Source organism: Ahaetulla prasina, chromosome 7 (assembly GCF_028640845.1).
Source record: "Ahaetulla prasina isolate Xishuangbanna chromosome 7, ASM2864084v1, whole genome shotgun sequence".
Taxonomy (NCBI): Eukaryota; Metazoa; Chordata; class Lepidosauria; order Squamata; family Colubridae; genus Ahaetulla; species Ahaetulla prasina.
The window spans coordinates 100025812-100045825 of NC_080545.1; the positions used below are offsets into that span (position 1 = coordinate 100025812).

The window sequence follows — 20014 nt, forward strand, 5'->3', positions numbered from 1 at the left end:
AAGGGGGTGCATGCTGGGGCCACATACGCACATTGTCGTGTCCCCCTCCCCCTCCGACGAACGTGTCAAGGAAGCCCGTAACAAACTTGGCAACGAAGCCTCTGCAGCTTGCCAAGTTCCTTCGAGGTTTATCAGGGCAGGCAGGAGTCCAAGTGGTGACTTCAGCGATAGGGTCTGATATCAGCAAACTAGCTAAGACTTTGCTTGACTCAAGGTTGGAATGGCAAAAGCAGGTCCTTTATATAGGCTGCGGGGTGTGGCTCCATGACTCAGCATTTATCCAGGCCTGCCCCACCCTTCCTTCTGCTGCCGTCGCCTCTCAGATCTCTGGAAGCGAGGGTCCACCTACGCTGAATTGTTTTCAGCTGGATCTGCTGTCAGCGTCTGAGAAAGGGAGGGGTCAGAGGAGTAGGCCCAGGCAATTCCAATCCTGGCTGGCTTCCTCTGCCGGCTGAGCCAAAGGAACACACACCATATGAGTGAGGTTTACCGGGCTTGTTTGTTCACTCCTGGAATCCTCTCCGGGCATGGGGCCAGGGCTGGAGGCATGACAGGCCGTTCATCTTCATTATCAGACTTGGAGTCTGATAACAGGTCCGGTTGGAGACGGGAGGGGCCTGGCTGAGGAGAGGAGGGAGGACGAGTCACAACACACATGTACAGGGGGTGTTCACATTGCATTTTGGTGGGTTAATATGCACACGCCTCTCCACGCCCCATTTTGAGCCTGGAAAGCCTCCGTTGTGACCCAGACTCGAGCAGGTAGCAACCAACGCAGTCCTTACTGAAAATAAACTTTATTCAAGCAGCTGGGAATTGACCCATTCCCAGCGTCGTGAAACCCAAAAGAAAGCGAAGGCTTCTCACACAAAACAGTCCGTCATTATTTTCAACCTGCTCCAATTTAGATCATTGCCAAAGTCCTTTGCAGATAAGCACCTTGAGCAGAGACTGGAGAGCTGCCAAGGTCTTCTCGGAGAGACATCCAGAGCAGAGAATGGGACGAGCGCAGCTCCAAGGCAAACTGAGACACCGATGCCGGTCACCTTTTAAACCTTATGAGAGGGGCCAATTATCTCTTGGCCCTACCTCCGAGGTGACCTCTCTGCTTGAGCTACTCCTGCCTCTTGGCAGCTCTTCTCACTCGGGTATTAGGGACAGGCTCTCCCAGTTCCTCCTCCTCCTCACTACTCTCGGCCTCTGGAGGCTCTGGAGTCCGCACCCCATTTCTCGATGGCCCTGGCCTCGCCTTCGCCTCATCCGACTGTCCGATTCCTCTACCAGCACCGTAGGCTGCTGACGGACCACAATAGCCTCCTGCACCAACCTGGAAGCCAAAAATGGGCGAGGAGAGGGATAGGGTGCCTTCACAGGAGACGCGCACATGCGTGAAGGGGCAGGGCACATGAGTAGGCGGTGCTTGCATTGCATTTTAGGATTTTGCGTTGCACACACACACATGCTTTGGGCACTTGGCACCAAAAAGGTTAGCCGTCACTGGTCTAGCTATGATGGCCATGGCACGAAAGCAACACAGCCAGAGAATAGGTCTAACTCCCCTTTATTGCTCCAACTGTGCCCCCCACCCCACAAGCGTCCCCACGTTTACTACAAGTCCTGGAGCAAAGCTCTCGCACGCACCTTCAACAGCCTCTGTTTCTGAGGCCGGGTGAACTGGTGGTAACAAAATGTAAAACCCACCGCTGGTTGTAACCCTCTTCCTGCCTACCAGACATTCCAAGTTCCGCCGCCTCCTTAGCTGCCCCTCCCTCCTGGGAATCCAGACTACAATCCACTACACCCCCTGTCCAATCAGCTGGGATGTTCGTGGTGACGTCACACGACCTTTCAAAAGCAGCCCGTGTCTTTCCTCGGCAGGCACGACAACCCCCTCTTCGATTTCATCGAAAGCTGCCTGCGCAACAAGCACGAGATGGTGATCTACGAGGCTGCCTCGGCCATCATCCACCTCCCCAATTGCACGGCCCGGGAACTGGCCCCGGCAGTCTCAGGTGAGTGCAACATGGGAATCCGATCCCTTCGTTTCAGACCCCTGTCGTGTCCCACTCCTCCTCTGACAGTCGGGTCGGGGAAGTCTGTATCAAGCGCGGCCACCAAGCCCCTGCAGCTTTGCCAAAGTTCTGTCAGAGTTCTCAGGGCAGGCAGGAGTCCAAGATGTGACTTCAGCAATCTAAATTAGACTTTGCCTGACTCAAAGAATGCCAGAAAGCAGATCCTTTATATAGGCCATGGGGTGTGGCTCCATGACTCAGCACTTATCCAGGCCTGCCCATCCCTTCCTTTTGCTGACGTCACCTCTCCATTCTCCGGAAGCGTGGATCCCTCCACCCTCCAGCTGCCGGCAATTCCAGCTCGTGACTGGCTTCATACTCCTCATGTTCACATGCTGTGGGGGAGGGGTTTATTTGCTCAGTTTGTCCGGGCATGGTGCCAGGACTGGGGGCTGGAGGCATGCCAGGCCATTCGTCTTGCTCAGTCTGTCTGGGCATGGTGCCAGGACTGGGGGCTGGAGGCATGCCAGTCCGTTCGTCTTCATTATCCGTCTCTGGCTGAGATAACAGGAGATGAGAGGGGCCCGGCTGTGGAGAGGGGGGCGAGCGAGGCACAACAGCCCCGGAGTCCCCGGTAGACAAAGCGACCTGGGAAAGCTCATTTATTCATTTTATCTATTAAAACCAATCGATGTAGCCGCCAAGTCAGTTAAAAAGAAAGAAATAAATCCCCCCAGGTAGTCCTCGACTTACAATTGGGTCCAGAATTTATGTTGCTAAGTGAGACATTTGTTTAGGTGAGTTTGGCCCCGTTTTACGACTTTTCTTGCCGCATTTCGAATCACGGCCGTTCTTTAAAAATTAGTCACACGGTTGTTAAGTGAATCCAGCTTCCCCCTTGACTTCGCTCATCAGGATGTCAGCAAAAGGGGGTCACGTGACCCCGGGACGCTGCACCCGTCATAAATATGAGTCAGTCGTCAAGCATCTATATATCAGTACTGCAACGGTCGTAAGTGTGTAAAAAATGGTCATGTCCCTTTTTTCCAGCGTCGTCGTAACTTTGAACGGTCGTTAAGCAAATTGTTGTACGTCAAGGGACAACCGTGATAAAAGCCCATTTTTTTAAAAAAACTTACCCACCCCACCTTGGCAGCAACCACACAACAGGTAGACGTAACCGAGAAAAGACGCTCGTTCAAACAACTCGGCCCTAAACACGGAGGGTAACCATAACCTTGAATTGGACCCAGAAGTAGATTGGCAGCTAGGGTGGGATTCAGCCGGTTCCTACCGGTTTGGGAGAACCGGTAGTGGCAACCTGTGGGTGAGACCACCCACTCGTCCAGGCAGAATCCCATCCTATATCACTGCCGTGTCCCCCTCCCCCTCCGACGACCGGGTCAAGAAAGTCCGTATCAAACGTGGCCACGAAGCCTCTGCAGCTTTGCCAAATTCCTTCGAGGTTTCTCAGGGCAGGCAGGAGTCCAAGTTGTGACTTGAGCGATAGCAGCAAACTAGATGAGACTTTGCTTGACTCAAGGTTGGAATGCCAAAAGCAGGTCCTTTATAGAGGCTGTGGGGTGTGGCTCCATGACTCAGCATTTATCCAGGCCTGCCCCACCCTTCCTTCTGCTGGCGTCACCTCTCAGATCTCCGGAAGCGAGGGTCCACCCACTGTGAATTCCCTTCAGCTGTCTCTACTGTCAGCATCTGGGAAAGGGACGGGTTAGAGGGAGCAGGTCCAGGTAATTGCACCACTTGGCTGACTTCCTGCTCTGACGGCTGCGTAGAAGGAACACACACTGAGTGAGCTGTCTTGGGCTTATCTGTTCGCTCCTGACATCCTCTCTGGGCATGGGGCCAGAGGCTGGAGGCATGACAGGCCGTTCATCTTCATTATCGGACTCGGAGTCTGATAGCAGGCCTGGGAGGAGACGGGAGGGGCCCGGCTGAGGAGAACGAGGCACAACAATCACTGTGTTTTTGACGCCGCACACATGTGTGGACAGTGCACGTGAGCAAATTGTCGTGTTGTTTCACGTTGCACGTATGTGTGGATGCACGCACGTTCAAATTTCTGGTGCTGGGCGAACCGGTTGTTACAGTACCTGTAACCCACCTCTGGTCGGCAGCCAGTGCAGCTCCTACAAGAAAGGCGACACTTAACACAGGCCTCGGTTTGCATGAAACCGTTCGCGCTGTCGCGTTCTGAACTCAATAAACCGCCGAATAGTCTCCAAGGGCAGCCCCACATGGAAGGCATGACAGTAGTCCAGTGAAAGTCAAAAATCTTCTTGTTTTGGGTTCTCCAGCCGCTTTGAAACCCTCGAAAGATTTAGATCAGGGGTGTCAAACTCAATTTTATTGAGGCCCCATCAGGGCTGTGGTTGACCGGGGGTGGGGTGGGGGGAGAACTAGGTAGGTGTGGCCAACTGGGTGGGTATGGTCAACTTGATGCCACTCCCCCAACTGCTGGCATGTTTCCTCTTCGCATTGGGTAGACCGGGCCGAAGCGACGCGGGCTGGCCCCTTAACATTTTCCAGGACGGCCATGCGGGCTGGATCTGACCACATTGCAGGCCGGATCCAGCCTGCGGGTCTTGTGTTTGACACCCGATTTAGACACAGATGTTAGAAGGGGTGTTATTTGAGTCACAATAAATACGCTAATGGATGAGCTGTCCGTAAGCTTGGGATCCCCTCCCCTCCTCGAATTGTGTGACAAAATTCAACATTGTCCCTTTTTGCTTCTCCTTTTAGTGCTTCAACTCTTCTGCAGCTCGCCGAAGCCCGTTCTGAGATACGCGGCGGTCCGGACCCTTAATAAGGTGAGTGCTTCAGAGGGGCCGTCTGTCACGGGTGGTCCTCGACTTACGACCGCGATGGAGCCCAAGATTGATGTTGCTAAGGGAAACAACATTTGTTAACAGTTGAGTTCGTCCCTTTTTACGACTTTCCTTGCTGCCTTTGTTGTTCAAGTAGTAACGTGGTTGTTAAGTGAACCTGGCTTCCCCCGAAGGACTTGGCTTGTCAGAAGGTCACGGTGACGTGACCCCGGGACACTGTCACCGTCGTAAATGTGAATCCGTGACCGAGCATCTGAATGTGAATCACCTGACTGTGGGGATGCTGCAATGGTTGTAAGTGTGAGAAATGGTCATGAGTCGCTTTTTTCAGGGCCGTCGTAACTTCGAACGGTCACTAAGCGAAGTGTTGTAAGTTGAGGACTACCTGTGCTTATTTATCAGTTACATTTAAATGGTATTCATGCCACTGTTGGGTGACTGGGGGCAACACTGTAAAAACAAGGACAAAACATTACAACATTAAATGCACATAGTGTCGTGTCCCCCTCCCCCTCCGACGGCCGGGTCTGGGAAGTCTGTATCAAGCGTGGCCACGAAGCCTCTGCAGCTTTGCCAAATTCATTTCAGATTTCTCAGGGCAGGCAGGAATCCAAGGTGTGACTTCAGCAACCAGGTGAGACTTTGCCTGATTCAAGGAATGCTAGAAAGCAGATCCTTTATATAGGCCATGGGGTGTGGCTCCATGACTCAGCACTTATCCAGGCCTGCCCCTCCCTTCCTTCTGCTCACGTCGCCTCTCAGATCTCCGGAAGCGGGGATCCGTCCACTGTGAATTCCCTTCCTCGGGATCTGCTGCCGGCAATTCTAGCACATGGCTGGCTTCGTGCTCACACGCTGTAGGAATGAGGTTTGTTTGTTCATTCCTGACATTCTGTCCGGGCATGATGCCAGGGCTGGGGGCTGGAGGCATGCCAGGCCGTTCCTCTTCATTATCAGACTCTGAATCTGATAGCAGGCCCGGCAGGAGGAGGGAGGGGCCCGGCTGAGGAGAGGAGGGAGGACAAAGCACAACACATAGTCCTCCTTTTATGATGGTTCATTTACTGAGCAAAGTTACAAGGGCACCAGAAAAAGCTGACTGATGACCGTTTTTCACACTTACAACCGTTCGCAGCATCCCTACAGTCATGTGATCAAAATTTGTAGGCTTGGCAACTGACATGTACTTATAACAGTTGCAGTGTCCCAGGGTCACGTGATCCCATTTTATGACTTCCTGACAAGCAGAGTCAACGGGGAAGCCAGATTCACGTAACATCCAGGTTACTAACTGCACAATTGCCTCGATTCACTTAACAACCTCAAGAAAGGTCATAAAATAGAGCGAAACCCATTTAACAACTGTCCCACTTAGCGGAAATGTTTTATTTTATATTTTATTTTGTTACTTTACTTGTTTTATTCTACTTTACTTTTATTTTTTATCTTATTACTTTAGTTTATTATTTATTTTATTGCATTTTATTTTACTTTACTTTATATTTTGTTTTACCTTATTACTGTACCTATTTTATTTTATATTGCATTTCATTTTATCTTACTACTTTAGTGGTTTCTCATTTATTTTATGGCATTTTATTTTATTGTTTTATGTTATGTTATTTTACTTTATTTTACTTTATATTACATTTTATCTTATTACGTTAGCTTAGTTTATTATCTATTTTATTGCATTTTATTTTATTGCATTTTACTTTACTTTATATTTTATTTTACCTTATTACTCTACTTATTTTATTTACTATCGCATTTCATTTTATCTTACTACTTTAGTTTAGTTTATTATTTATTTTATTGTGTTTTATTGTTTTATGTTATTTGACTTTATTTGACTTTACATTGCATTTTATCTTATTACTTTAGGTTAGTTTATTATTTTATTGCATTTTATTTTATTGCATTTTATTTTGTTCTATTTTATTTTATGTTTTATATTAATCATTAATCATTCAGGTGGCAATGAAGCATCCGTCCGCGGTGACGGCCTGCAATTTGGATCTGGAGAACCTGATCACCGATTCCAACCGCAGCATCGCCACGCTGGCCATCACCACCCTGCTGAAGACCGGCAGCGAGAGCAGCGTGGACCGGCTCATGAAACAGATTTCCTCCTTCGTCTCTGAGATATCGGATGAGTTTAAGGTCAGCCTTCTAAAATCTGGTTCTTGGCTTCCTGAGAATCATTAGGGGTGGGATTCTGGCTCTGTTCTGCCAAAATTGGCACAGAGGGGAGACCCAGAATTTAGAAAAAGTGTCACTAAGTTATGCTACCAGATCTGCACTGCAAAAATTGGTGCCGTCACTATGGGGCAGCAGAGAGTTTCTTTCCATATCTCTTTTCTGCCATCTAGTGGCCATCTGTTGTTCTGCAGCCCAGATCAGATAACCCTTGAATTAAAAGTCTATGGAGATTCTCAATCCTCTAGATCAGGGTTGTCCGAAAGGGGATTTTTCCAAAAGGCAACTGGACTTTCTTGGGTTTGTTTTCCTTGAAGACGTTGCGCTTCTCATCCAAGAAGCTTCTTCAGTTCTAGAAAACCGAGAAAGTCCACTTGACTTTTGGAAAAGGCACTAACCGAATAGCAGAATTGGAAAGGACCTTGGAGGTCTTGAAGTCCATGGGACCCCCAACCCTCAGCCCGTGGCCTGGTACCAGGCTGCAGCCTGTGGCGGACGAGCACGTGTGTGTGGAAAGCTACATTCGCACAAGCAGCAGGTGCGTGTGCAAAACCATGCCCGTATTAAAGTGGGCAAAACTTTGGCCACTTTAAGATGCTGGACTTCAATTCCCAGAATGCTGGCTGGGGAATGCTGGGAGTTGAAGTACAGCACAGCTGACTGGGGAATTCTGGGAGTTGAAGTGCATCATAGCTGGCTGGTGTTCTGACCTAGTCTTCCTTAGAAAGTATACAGCACAAACTTAGCCCTGGCAAACCTCTTTAATTCAAACGGCTGTGAATTATGTCATTCCCAGTCCGAAGGGCTTCTCAAACAGTCTTATCAGGGGAGTGTTTACAAACACCCACCTTATCTCCCTTGGAAAGCTGCCAGAGAACTAATTGCCACACGCAGGGCAAGGCCAAACTTAGCACAGAGTCAAACAAAGCTTTTCCAGAGCTTTTACTGACCAGATGAACTAATTGCTTCCTGCAAAAGCTCACGTCCCATTCACTTCTCTTTTATTTCTTATGGGAGGAGCCAATCATCTCCAAGCCTTACTGCCAAGTCGACCCTGTTTTCTTAATTGTTCCTGTTTTCTGGCAGCTCTGCGCATGCGCACACTGGGAACAGGGCTCTTGCTGTTTTTCTGCCTCGCTGTCGTCAGATTCCTGAGACTCTGGAGGCAGCAAAGAACTACCAGAAGGCCTTGGCCCCCTCTCTGCCTCCGACTCAGAGCCCTCATCCGAGCCTTCCCCAGACTCCAGGACTGGCCCACGTTCCTCCCCAACCTCCTCAATGTCCAAATCTGCTGCCAAGCTCTGCTGGCCGCTGGCAGGCCACAACAACTAGGGAATTCTGGGAGTTGAAGTCCAGCATAGCTGGCTGGGGAATTCTGGGAATTGAAGTCCAGCATAGTTTCCTGGGGAATTCTGGGAGTTGAAGTCCGGCAAAGTAGCCAAGCTTGAGAGCCGCCATCTTAGAGAGAAGGACTCTTGGATGCGGTCCACGTCTCTCCATCATACAAGATCCCCTTCTGCTGCTGATGCTCTCATGATGCCCTACATGAAAATGCTATTTTTTTCCTCCAGTAGTTCTGTTGTGCCTCATCCGCCCCCCTCTCCGCAGCCGGGCCCCTCTCATCTCCTGTTATCTCAGCCAGGGACTGATAGTGCAGACGAATGGCCTGGCATGCCTCCAGCCCCCAGTCCTGGCATCATGCCCGGACAGACCAAGCAAATAAACTCCTCCCCCACAGCATGTGAGCATGAGGAGCATGAAGCCAGTCACGAGCTGGAATTGCCGGCAGCTGGAGGGTGGACAGATCCATGCTTCCGGAGAATGGAGAGGCGACGTCAGCAAAAGGAAGGGAGGGGCAGGCCTGGATAAGTGCTGAGTCATGGAGCCACACCCCATGGCCTATATAAAGGATCTGCTTTCTGGCATTCTTTGAGTCAGGCAAAGTCTCATCTGGTTGCTGAAGTCACATCCTGGTCTCCTGCCTGCCCTGAGGACTCTGACAGAACTTTGGCAAAGCTGCAGAAGCTTTGTGGCCACGCTTGATACAGACTTCCCCGACCCGGCCGTCAGAGGAGGAGTGGGACACGACAAGTTCTTTTATTGACCCGATACAGAGAACCGACCGGTCCTCACTTAACGTTGTACTGTTGTTGCCTTGCAGGTGGTGGTCGTCCAAGCCATCAGTGCCCTGTGCCAAAAGTACCCACGGAAACACAGCGTCATGATGACCTTCCTCTCCAACATGCTTCGAGATGACGTAGGTCGCTTCGTCTGCATTGGGGGGCTCCTGCAGCGCCCCCCGTCGGGGTGGGTGGGAACTTACCCAGGCCGCTACTTGCAACGTGTCTTTGAGAACTGTAAACCTGCTAAGCCTAGAGACCCAAGAGCAAGAAACTTCTTGAGAAGTAGTCCTCGATGTACGACCGTAACAGAGCCGTGGTCGTAAGCTGGGAAGTTCGTAACGCAGGTCGCCCACCTGACCAACCCACATTTCTTTTTTTTTTTTTTTTGCAGCGGTTGTTAAATGAACCTTTGCAGTTGTTAAGTGAACCTTTTGTTCGCTATCGGGTGTTTTTTGTTTTGTTTTGTTTTTTGTTTTTTTGTTTTTTTGCATTTATATCCCGCCCTTCTCCGAAAACTCAGGGCGGCTTACACTATGTTAAGCAATAGTCTTCATCCTATTTGTATATTTATATACAAAGTCAACTTATTGCCCCCAACAATCTGGGTCCTCATTTTACCTACCTTATAAAGGATGGAAGGCTGAGTCAACCTTGGGCTTGGTGGGACTTGAACCTGCAGTAATAGAATAGAATAGAATAGAATTTTATTGGCCAAGTGTGATTGGACACACAAGGAATTTGTCTTGGTGCATATGCTCTCAGTGTACATAAAAGAAAAAGATACGTTCATCAAAGTACAACATTTACAACACAATTGATGGTCAATATATCAATATAAATCATAAGGATTGCCAGCAACAAGTTATAGTCATACAGTCATAAGTGGAAAGAGATTGGTGATGGGAACGATGAGAAGATTAATAGTAGTGCAGATTCAGTAAATAGTCTGACAGTGTTGAGGGAATTATTTGTTTGGCAGAGTGATGGCCTTCGGGGAAAAACTGTTCTTGTGTCTAGTTGTTCTGGTGTGCAGTGCTCTATAGCGTCGTTTTGAGGGTAGGAGTTGAAACAGTTTGTGTCCTGGATGCGAGGGATCTGCAAATATTTTGCAAGCAATATAATTGCAAGCAGCTGCTGTTAATAACAGACTGTCTTACCAGTCTGAGCCACAGAGGCCCTCTTTTGGCAAAACCTAGAACTCAGTGCCAGGTTTTGGGGAAAAAAGAGATTGTTAAATGGTGGCCACAGGACCGCAGGACGCTGCAAACGGCCACAAATAGGTGTGATTGCTGAGCGCCTGTATTTTGGTCTTGTGAGCTTTGGGGACGGCCTTCAGAATTTCAGAAACCGGTTGTAAGAAACCATTGTGGGAGTGAGACGTCTATCATACCTTTGAAAAGCCACTAAGCAGACGGTCGTAAGTGGAGGACTATCTCTACAGTTTGCCTATGGATGATACAACTTAACGTTTGCTGGCAATATTTTGATGGAAAAGAGACTTGATTTGTTTGACATGGTATAAGGTCTCCTGCTCGAGCCGGGGGTTGGACTAGAAGACCTCCAAGGCCCCTTCCAATTTTTGTTACTCTGTATTCCGTAATGGAAGAGTTGGAAGGGACCTTGGAGGTCTTCTAGTCCAACCCCTGGTGGTTAGCCAATCTCTTCTTAAAAACATCCGTGTTGTAGCATTCACAACTTCTGGTGGCAAGCTGTTCCACTGGTTAATTGTCCTCACTGTTAGGAAGTTTCTCCTTAATTCCAGGTTGCTTCTGTCCTTCATTAATTTCCATCTGTTGCTTCTTGTCCTCCCTTCTTGGTCCTTTGGAGCAGGGGTCTCCAACCTTGACAACTTTAAGACTTGTGGACTTCAACTCCCAGAATTCCTCAGCCAGCAAAAAGCTGGCTGAGGAATTCTGGGAGTTGAAGTCCACAAGTCTTAAAGTTGCCAAGGTTGGAGACCCCTGCTTTGGAGAATAGCTTGACCCCCTCTTCTTTGGGGCAGCCCCTCAAATACTGGAAGACTGCTATCATGTCACTCCTCGTCCTCCTATTCATTAAAGAAGTTGTACTGCAGGTAGTCCTCGACCTATAACCATTCCCTTAGTGACCGCTCGCTAAGACAGTACTGAAACAAAGTGACTTACGGCCATTTTTCACACTCGCGACCATTGCAGCATCCTCACGGCCACAGGATCCAAATTGCCTTGGCAACTGACTCATATTTATGACGGTCGCAGTGTCCCGGGGTCCCCTGCTCCCCTTTCGCGACCTCCTTGAAGTCAACAGGGAGGCCAGATTCCCATAACATATTACTCACTTAACGAATGCAGCGATTCACATAACAGCCGTGGCAAGGAAAGTCTTAAAATGGTCTTAAAATGCGCGCCCCAACTGCCTCGCTTTTAGCAACGGGGATTTTTGGGGCTCGATGGCGGTCATAAGTCAAGGACTGGCCGCAGTTCCACTGCTGCACCCGGGTGTTTTGTGTGTCCCCGCAGGGCGGCTTCGAGTACAAGCGGGCTATCGTGGACTGTATCATCGGCATCATCGAAGAGAACCCCGAAAGCAAAGAGACGGGCCTGGCCCACCTCTGCGAGTTCATCGAAGACTGCGAGCATACGGTGCTGGCCACCAAGATCCTCCACCTGCTGGGCAAGGAGGGGCCCCGGACCCCCACCCCTTCCAAGTACATCCGCTTCATCTTCAACCGAGTGGTGCTGGAGAACGAAGCCGTTCGGGCTGGTGAGTTTGGAGCGAAAGGGATGGGGAGCTTTGAGACCAAGAAGGAGAAGACCGGTCGTCTGCCGGACAGAATCTCTAGATCGGCGTATTTATTTTATTTTATTTATTTATTTGAATTTATATCCCGCCCTTCTCCGAAGACTCAGGGCGGCTTACATTGTGTAAGGCAATAGTCTCATCCATTTGTATTTTATATACAAAGTCAACTTGTATTGCCCCCCCCCCCAACAATCTGGGTCCTCATTTTACCTGCCTTCTAAAGGATGGAAGGCTGAGTCAACCTGGTGGGACTCGAACCTGCAGTAATTGTAATTGCAGGAAGCTGTGTTAATAACAGACTGCATTAGCCTGTTGAGCCACAAGAGGCGATAGAGTCCGATATCAGCAAACTAGATGAGACTTTGCTTGACTCAAGGTTGGAATGCCAAAAGCAGGTCCTTTATAGAGGCTGTGGGGTGTGGCTCTATTACTCAGCATTTATCCAGGCCTGCCTCACCCCTCCTTCTGCTGTCGTCGCCTCTCAGATCTCCGGAAGTGAGGATCCTCCCACTTTGAATTCTCTTCAGCTGGATCTGCTGTCAGTAATTCCAGCACATGGCTGGCTTCCTGCTCACACACTGTAGGAGTGAAGTTTACCGGGCTGGTTTGTTCATTCCTGGAATTCTCTCCGGGCATGGGGCCAGGGCCGGGGGCTGGAGGCATGACAGGCCGTTTATCTTCATTATCAGACTCGGAGTCTGATAACAGGCCCGGTTGGAGACGGGAGGGGCCCGGCTGAGGAGAGGAGGGAGGACGAGTCACAACAGTCATCCAGGTGGTCCCAAAGGGTGCTGGTTTTTTTTTTCCAGAGGCAACTGGACATTCTTGTTTTGTTTTTTTCTTTGAAGACGTTTCGCTTCTCACCCAAGAAGCTTCTTCAGCGCCCGACTGGATGGTGGGGAACGGAAGGATTGATACTCCTTGCAGACAGCATTTGGTCATTTGCATCCTTGTAGAGGGTTGTTTGGCACTTGGAGGGAGGACACAAATAAACCTTCAGGTGGCCTCAACGACTCTCTAAAAAAGGATGCAAATGACCAGCTGTCTGCAAGGAATATCAATCCTTCCAACGACAAAAACCAAGAAAGTCCAACTGCCTTTTGGAAAAAAAGCACCTTTGGGTTTCAGATACGTGGACTTCAATTCCCAGAATATCCCACGGATTTATATTTATTTATCTGGGCAGCTTAGAGCAGGGGGTCCCCAACACCAACACCACCCCAGGCTGTGGCCTATTTGGAACCGAGCCACACAACGGTCAGGCTGGTGCATGCACACCGCTCCACTCGTCTGAGTGGCACCCCAAAAACCTCTGTCTTGCCTGTTGCTCATGTGGCCTGTTTCCTTCCCCCCCCCCATCCCGCTGCCCAACTAGGTCACCAATCCGCCTGTTCCCGATACTCCAAAAACGGAGCAGTGAGAGCAGAGGTTGAGTGGGATGAGTATGCCCTGCTCAGTATGCCCTGCCTGTACAGGACACCCGATGATCCCTTTTGGAGCGTCGGGCAGCCTCGGTGAAGTCTGAAGGAGCACGAGACTGCGCCCCCAAATGGAAGATCTCCATTGCTCTTGTCTTTTCTCTGCCCTGAGTGCTCTCGGATCAACCATGGAAGGCAGCGTCTCTTCCTCTTTGCTGCCCGTCCACCCCTTCAAGCTGTCCCCAGCTGAAGCCTCCTGTAAATCTCTTTCAGCCGGTGGCTCAGAGTCATTAATTAACCTAGTTCCTGACGTGCCAGGAATGAGCTCATCCACCCTTGAGCCAACCTCCGAGGGAGTCGTCCAAGGGAGACATCACACCCACTCGCGCGAGCGTTGTGGGTGCTTACGGCCCCATTCGCGCGAGTAACAGTTGCTCACCTGCCCCTCCCACAAAACCATCCCCACTTTCCCCACTCCCACCCAACTAGGAAAACTTGGGGAACTCCAGCTTAGAGCATAAAAACGTTTGAAAAGAAAACATGAATATTGTTAGAACAGGACAAAGCGGATCAAAGGAAACCATTTAACCTTTTGCCTCCGACTTGCCTTCCCCTGCAGCGGCTGTCAGCGCTCTGGCCAAGTTTGGAGCTCAGAATGAGAATCTCCTCCCCAGCATTTTGGTGCTCCTGCAGAGGTGAGTTCAGCCCTACGCCCAGGGGTGAAATGCTCCCGGTTCGGACCGGATCAGGCGATCCGGTAGCGATGGGAGCGGGTAGTTCAAAGAACTGGTAGCAAAACTCCCTGGCCCCCTTCCCCCCACGCCCATGCCCACCCAATCGCCCGGTCCCCACTTGCCTACTTGGCAACTTCCTGCTTCTTTTGGGCTCGCTGGCTTTTCTTGCCTTGCTTCGGCTGCTGCAATCAATTGCATCAGCTAGCCACTCAATCTGCCTGCCTGCAATCCATCTCATCGGTGAGCAACTCAATCTGCCTGCCTTTTTCCCTTCAATTGGGTAAGTAAGGGGGGGGGAGCTTTAAAAAAATAGTTAATTGGGGGTTTTTTAAGGAGTTTTATTTTTTAGACGTAGCAGTTTAAAGTTAAGGAAGTTTTAAATTTATCTGCTTTTATCTAAAAATATAAATAAAATAAAATATTTGTGCAGCTTCCTGAGATTTGGTGTGTTTCTGTAGTGTTTCACTCTACAAACACACAAAATCTCACAAAGCTGTATGTGGCATTTTGTGCGTGTGTGTGAGTCAGCTGTGTTGTGTTGCGTTGTGTTGTGCGTGTGTGAAGTGTGAAAGTTGGTTTTTGAGCTTTCTGTGGCTCTGTGAGGTTCCTGCTTGTTGCAGGGGCCATGTTTTGGTGAAGTGCAGCTGCTTTTACATTGTGTGTGAGTCAGTTGTGTTGTATTATGTGTGTGTAAAGTGTGAACATTGGGTTTTGGTACCTCTTATTGTTTTGTGTATTTTGTTTATTATTTTTATTATTTATTGTTATTCGCCACGCCTACCTAGTCACCTGACCCCCCCAAGCCACGCCCACCAATTAAGCCACGCCCGCAGAACCGGTAGGGAAAATTTTTAGATTTCACCCCTGCCTACGCCCTTACACACACACACAAACGCACACACACAAATCGTATCAGTCTCAATCAAACTTATCTTCCAAATGGATTTTCTCTCCTCCTGGCTCCCTAAAGCTGGTCTGGGATTGGCCAAGAATTCCTTAAAACGATACCGAACCCCTAAATGGGGGATGTTCCTCTTTCTTTTTTTTAATTTTCTTTTTTTTATTTGCATTTATATCCCGCCCTTCTCCGAAGACTCAGGGCGGCTTACATTGTGTCAAGCAATAGTCTTCATCCATTTGTATATTATATACAAAGTCAACTTATTGCCCCCCCAACAATCTGGGTCCTCATTTTACCTACCTTATAAAGGATGGAAGGCTGAGTCAACCTTGGGCCTGGTGGGGCTTGAACCTGCAGTAATTGCAAGCAGCTGCTGTTAATAACAGACTGTCTTACCAGCCTGAGCCACAGAGGCCTGGGCTTTGGTTGAGGTTGAGCTGACTTATGGGATCGAAAACCTGTGGGCGATTTCGGCAGGGGAGGGCAGAGGCCCCATTTTGCTCTTTAGGAATGGCTGAGTGACTTCAGGCCAGTCCTCTCTCTCTCTCTCTCTCTCTCTCTCTCTCTCTCTCTCTCTCTCTCATTTGACCAACCTCTGAAGGGTGGAAGGCTGAGTCAACCTTGAGCCGGTCAGGATCGAACTCCTGGCAGCCTGCAATACTGCATTCTAACCACTGTGCCACCACAGCCCTTCCTTCCTTCCTCCCTCCCTCCCTCTCTCCCTTCCCTCATTTTCTCCCTATGCCTCTCCCTTTGTCTGTCTTCCTTCCTTCCTTTTCTCCCTCCCTCCTTCCCTTCCCTCCCTTTCTCCCTCTGCCTCACACTCCCTTTGTCTTGTCTTCCTTCCTTTTCTCCCTCTGCCTCTCTGCCTGCTTTCCTTCCTTCCTTCCTTCCTTCCTTCCTTCTCTCCTTCTGCCTCTCCCTCTGGCTGCTTTCCTTCCTTCCTTCCTTCCTTCCTTCCTTCCTTCCTTCCTTCCTTCCTTCCTTCCTTCCTTCCTTCCTTCCTCCCTTTCTCCCTCTGCCTCACACCCTTTGTCTTGTCTTCCTTCCTTTTCTCCCTCTGCCTCTCTGCCTGCTTTCCTTCCTTCCTTCCTTCCTTCCTTCCTGCTCTCCTTCTGCCTCTCCCTCTGGCTGCTTTCCTTCCTTCCTTCCTTCCTTCCTTCCTTCCTTCCTTCCTTCCTTCCTTCCTTCCTTCCTTCCTTCCTTCCTCCTCTCCCTCTGGCTGCTTTCCTTCCTTCCTTCCTTTCTTACTTACTTCTTCACACTTAGACTTATACACCACTTCACAGCCCTCTCTAAACAGTTTATAGAGTCGGCATATTACCACCAACAATCGGGGTCCCCATTTTTTTTAAATTTCTTTTTGTCACAACAGTATACACAAACAATTGTCATAGATAAAACAACATATTTTGAAGAAAATATATACATATATGTAAAAAAAATATGCATCAACTATATTAATTTGATATAATGAAGGGAACAATAGGACAGGAACGGTAGGCACTTTTGTGCTCTTATGCACGCCCCTTATGGTCCTCTTAGGAATGGGGTGAGGTTAATAGTAGACAGTTTTTGGTTGAAGATTTTGGTTGAAGGTAATGAGTTCCAAGCATTAACAACTCTGTTACAGAAGTCATATTTTCTGCAATCAAGATTGGAGCGGTTGACATTTAGCTTGAATCTATTGTTTGCTCTTGTATTATTGCGATTGAAGCTGAAGTAGTCTTTTACAGGAAGGACATTGCAATAGATGATTCTGTGTGTTAAACACAGGTCATGTCGAAGTCGACAGAGTTGTAAGTTTTCTAATCCCAGGATTTCAAGTCTGTTGGTATAAGGTATTTTGTTGTTTTCGGAGGAGCGGAGAACTCTTCTTGTAAAATATTTCTGGATGCGTTCTATTGTATTTATGTCAGAGATGTGGTGTGGGTTCCAGACTGGTGAGCTGTATTCAAGAATAGGTCTGGCAAATGTTTTGTATGCTCTAGTTAGTAGTGTAGAGTTTTTAGAAAAGAAGCTGCGTAAAATTAGGTTTACAACTCTTAGGGCCTTTTTTGCTATGTAGTTGCAGTGGGCTTTGGCATTAAGGTCATTTGATATGAGAACTCCAAGATCTTTGACAGGGTGGGGGTCGTCAGTTAGGTAATGTCCATCAAGTTTGTACTTGATGTTAGGGTTCTTTTTTCCAGTATGTAAGACTGAGCATTTTACTGACCTCAGTAGGTGGGAAGTCAACCGTGAGCCGGTCAGGATCAAACTGCTGGCAGCCAGCAAGCATACCTCTGCAGCCTTTGAGTTATTTGTAAAAATAATAAAGGCAGGATAACAAACAAACAAAAATCCAGAGGGGTTAGTTAGAGGTATGTGTGTTTGTGGACTTTGTGTGGTTAAGCTGGCGGTTCATAAGTTGCATTTTATGGCTGGTTGTTTTTGTTCACCAAGAAGCTTCTTGGTCTCATATTTCTTCTTTTACTTCCTCCTCCTCCTCCCAGGTGTGTGATGGACAGTGATGATGAAGTCCGGGACCGAGCTACTTTCTATCTAAACGTGTTGCAGCAGAGACAGCTGACTCTCAATGCGGCCTACATCTTTAATGGTAGGTGGCAGAATAACAGAGTTGGAAGGGACCTTGGAGGTCTTCTAGCCCAACCCCCTACTCAAGCAGGAAACTGTCTACCATTTCAGACACATGGTTGTCCAATCTCTTCTAAAAAAATCCTCCAGTGATGGAGCACCCACAATTTCTAGAGGCAAGTAGTTCCACTGGCTAATTGTCCTCACCGTTAGGAAGTCTCTCCTTATTTCTAGCTTGCTTCTCTCCTTGATTAGTTTCCATCTGTCGTTCCTCATCCTGCCTTCTGGTGCTTTGGAGAACAAGTTGACCCCCCCACCTCTTCTTTGGGGCAGCCCCTCAAATATTGGAAGACTGCTATCATGTCTCCCTTAGTCCTTCTTTTCATTAAACTAGGCATACCCAGTTCCTGCAACCGTTCTTTTTTTTTTTGTTTGTTTGTTTACATTTATACCCCGCCCTTCTCCGAAGACTCAGGGCGGCTTACAGTGTATAAGGCAATAAACCTTCTTCATAGGTTTTAGCCTCCAGTCCGCTAATCCTCTTTGTTGCTCTTCTCTGCACTCTTTCTAGAGTCTCAGCATCTTTTTTACATCGTGGCGACCAAAACTGGATGCAGTATTCCAAGTGTGGCCTTACCAAGGCCTTATAAAGTGGTATTAACACTTCACGTGATCTTGATCCTATCCCTCTGTTTATGCAGCCCAGAACTGTGTTGGCTTTTTTGGCAGCTGCTGCACACTGCTGGCTCATATCTAAATGGTTGTCCACTAGGACTTCAAGATCCCTCTCACAGGTACTATTATTGAGCCAGGGACCACCTATACCAGGGGTCTCCAACCTTGGCAACTTTAAGCCTGGTGGACTTCAAATCCCAGAATCCCCCAGCCAGCAAAGCCAAAGCTGGCTGGGGAATTCTGGGAGTTGAAATCCACCAGGCTTAAAGTTGCCAAGGTTGGGGACCCCTGACCTATACCACAACTCTGCATTTGGGGGTTTTTTTAGTTGTTTTTTTTTACCTAAATGTAGAACTTTACTTTTCTCACCACCACCGAGTTTCATTTTGTTAGCTAGAGCCAGGGGTGGGATTTAGCCGGTTCGAACCGGTTCGGGTGAACCCATAGTTGCAAGCACTGGCTGGCCCCTCCCCACCTCTCCCAGGTGTCTCCATGCGGGCCATTTTCGATGCCAGGTAAGTGCAGGGCCCGCGTGGAGGCTCTGGGAGGGCGAGAAACAGGCCCGTTTCCTGCCTCCGGAGCCCAGGGGAGGCCATTATATCGCCCTCTTGGAGGCTCGAGAAAAGCCTCGGGAGCTTGGGGAGGGCAAAAATGCGCCCCCATGGTGCAGGAGGCTGAGTAGGCCACGCCCACCATGGCCACACCTACCCAGCAACCGGGCAGAGAAACGGTTGCCAAAATTTTTTAATCCCACCCCTGGATAGGGCTCAATGTTCAAATCTGCCAAGATCCTTCTGGATCTTGCCTGCAGAAGTTGTAAATGCTCCAACACTAGAAATTTTTAAGAAAATGTTGGATAGCCATTTGTCTGAAATGGTGTAGGGTTTCCTGCCTGGGCAGGGGGTTGGACTAGAAGACCTCCAAGGTCCCTTCCAACTCTGATATTATTATTATTATTATTATTATTATTATTATTATTATTATTATTATTATTATTATTATTATTATTATTATTATTATTATTATCTTGATCCCATCTTCTGGAGCAGGGGTAATCAACCTTTTTATACCTACTGCCCACTTTTGTATCTCTGTTAGTAGTAAAATTTTCCAACCGCCCACCGGTTCCACAGTAATGCGCCGTCTATCATCTGCGCACGCCTCTCGCGCATCATGGATTGGGTTTCGGGTGTGTGTGCCGGTTACCCGCTCTGCTTGTCTGTTACAGCTGGGTGCTGTGGGGGGAGATGCGCGAGCTATTCTGGGACGAGGCTCTTTTGTTTGCGGTCGCACTACAGCGCCATTTAGTTTCACTTACGTAACGCGAACTAAACTTACGCGCGGGCGATACAAATCGTATATTTTCAGAAATTTAAATTGTCACGGGGAATTTTATGAAAACCTAATGAAAACGTTTTTCAATAATGCTGTGAAAATTTTTCAAAAAGTCAATTCAATTAAAAAAAAAAGGAAAGTGCTTCAGTATCGGACAAAACCCCTACCGCCCACCATGAAAGCTAGAACGCCCATTAGTGGGCGGTAGGGACCAGGTTGACTACCACTGAAATAGACCATCTCTCTCTCTCTCTCTCTTTCTCTCTCTCTCTCTCTCCCTCTCCCTCCTTCCCCTCCCTCTCCTCTCCCTCTCCCCCCATCTCTCTCTCTCTCTCTCTCTCCTTTTTCTACCTATGTGCTCAATTTCAGTTGATCTGGACAGCTAAGACAGCTAAGCTTGGTGTCATCCC

General features: G+C 48.6%; 1 protein-coding gene across 2 annotated transcripts in view; it reads left to right on the top strand.

Annotated features, from left to right (window-relative positions):
* Positions 1–20014, top strand: part of COPG2 (COPI coat complex subunit gamma 2) — a 51323-nt gene that overhangs the window by 18788 nt on the left and 12521 nt on the right. For both annotated transcript variants that reach the window (XM_058191838.1, XM_058191839.1), the window contains exons 10-16: positions 1879–2012; positions 4776–4843; positions 6836–7024; positions 9222–9317; positions 11682–11925; positions 14002–14077; positions 17513–17616. In XM_058191838.1, the coding sequence (XP_058047821.1) occupies positions 1879–2012; positions 4776–4843; positions 6836–7024; positions 9222–9317; positions 11682–11925; positions 14002–14077; positions 17513–17616 (911 nt within the window). The remainder of the gene's footprint in view (positions 1–1878; positions 2013–4775; positions 4844–6835; positions 7025–9221; positions 9318–11681; positions 11926–14001; positions 14078–17512; positions 17617–20014) is intronic.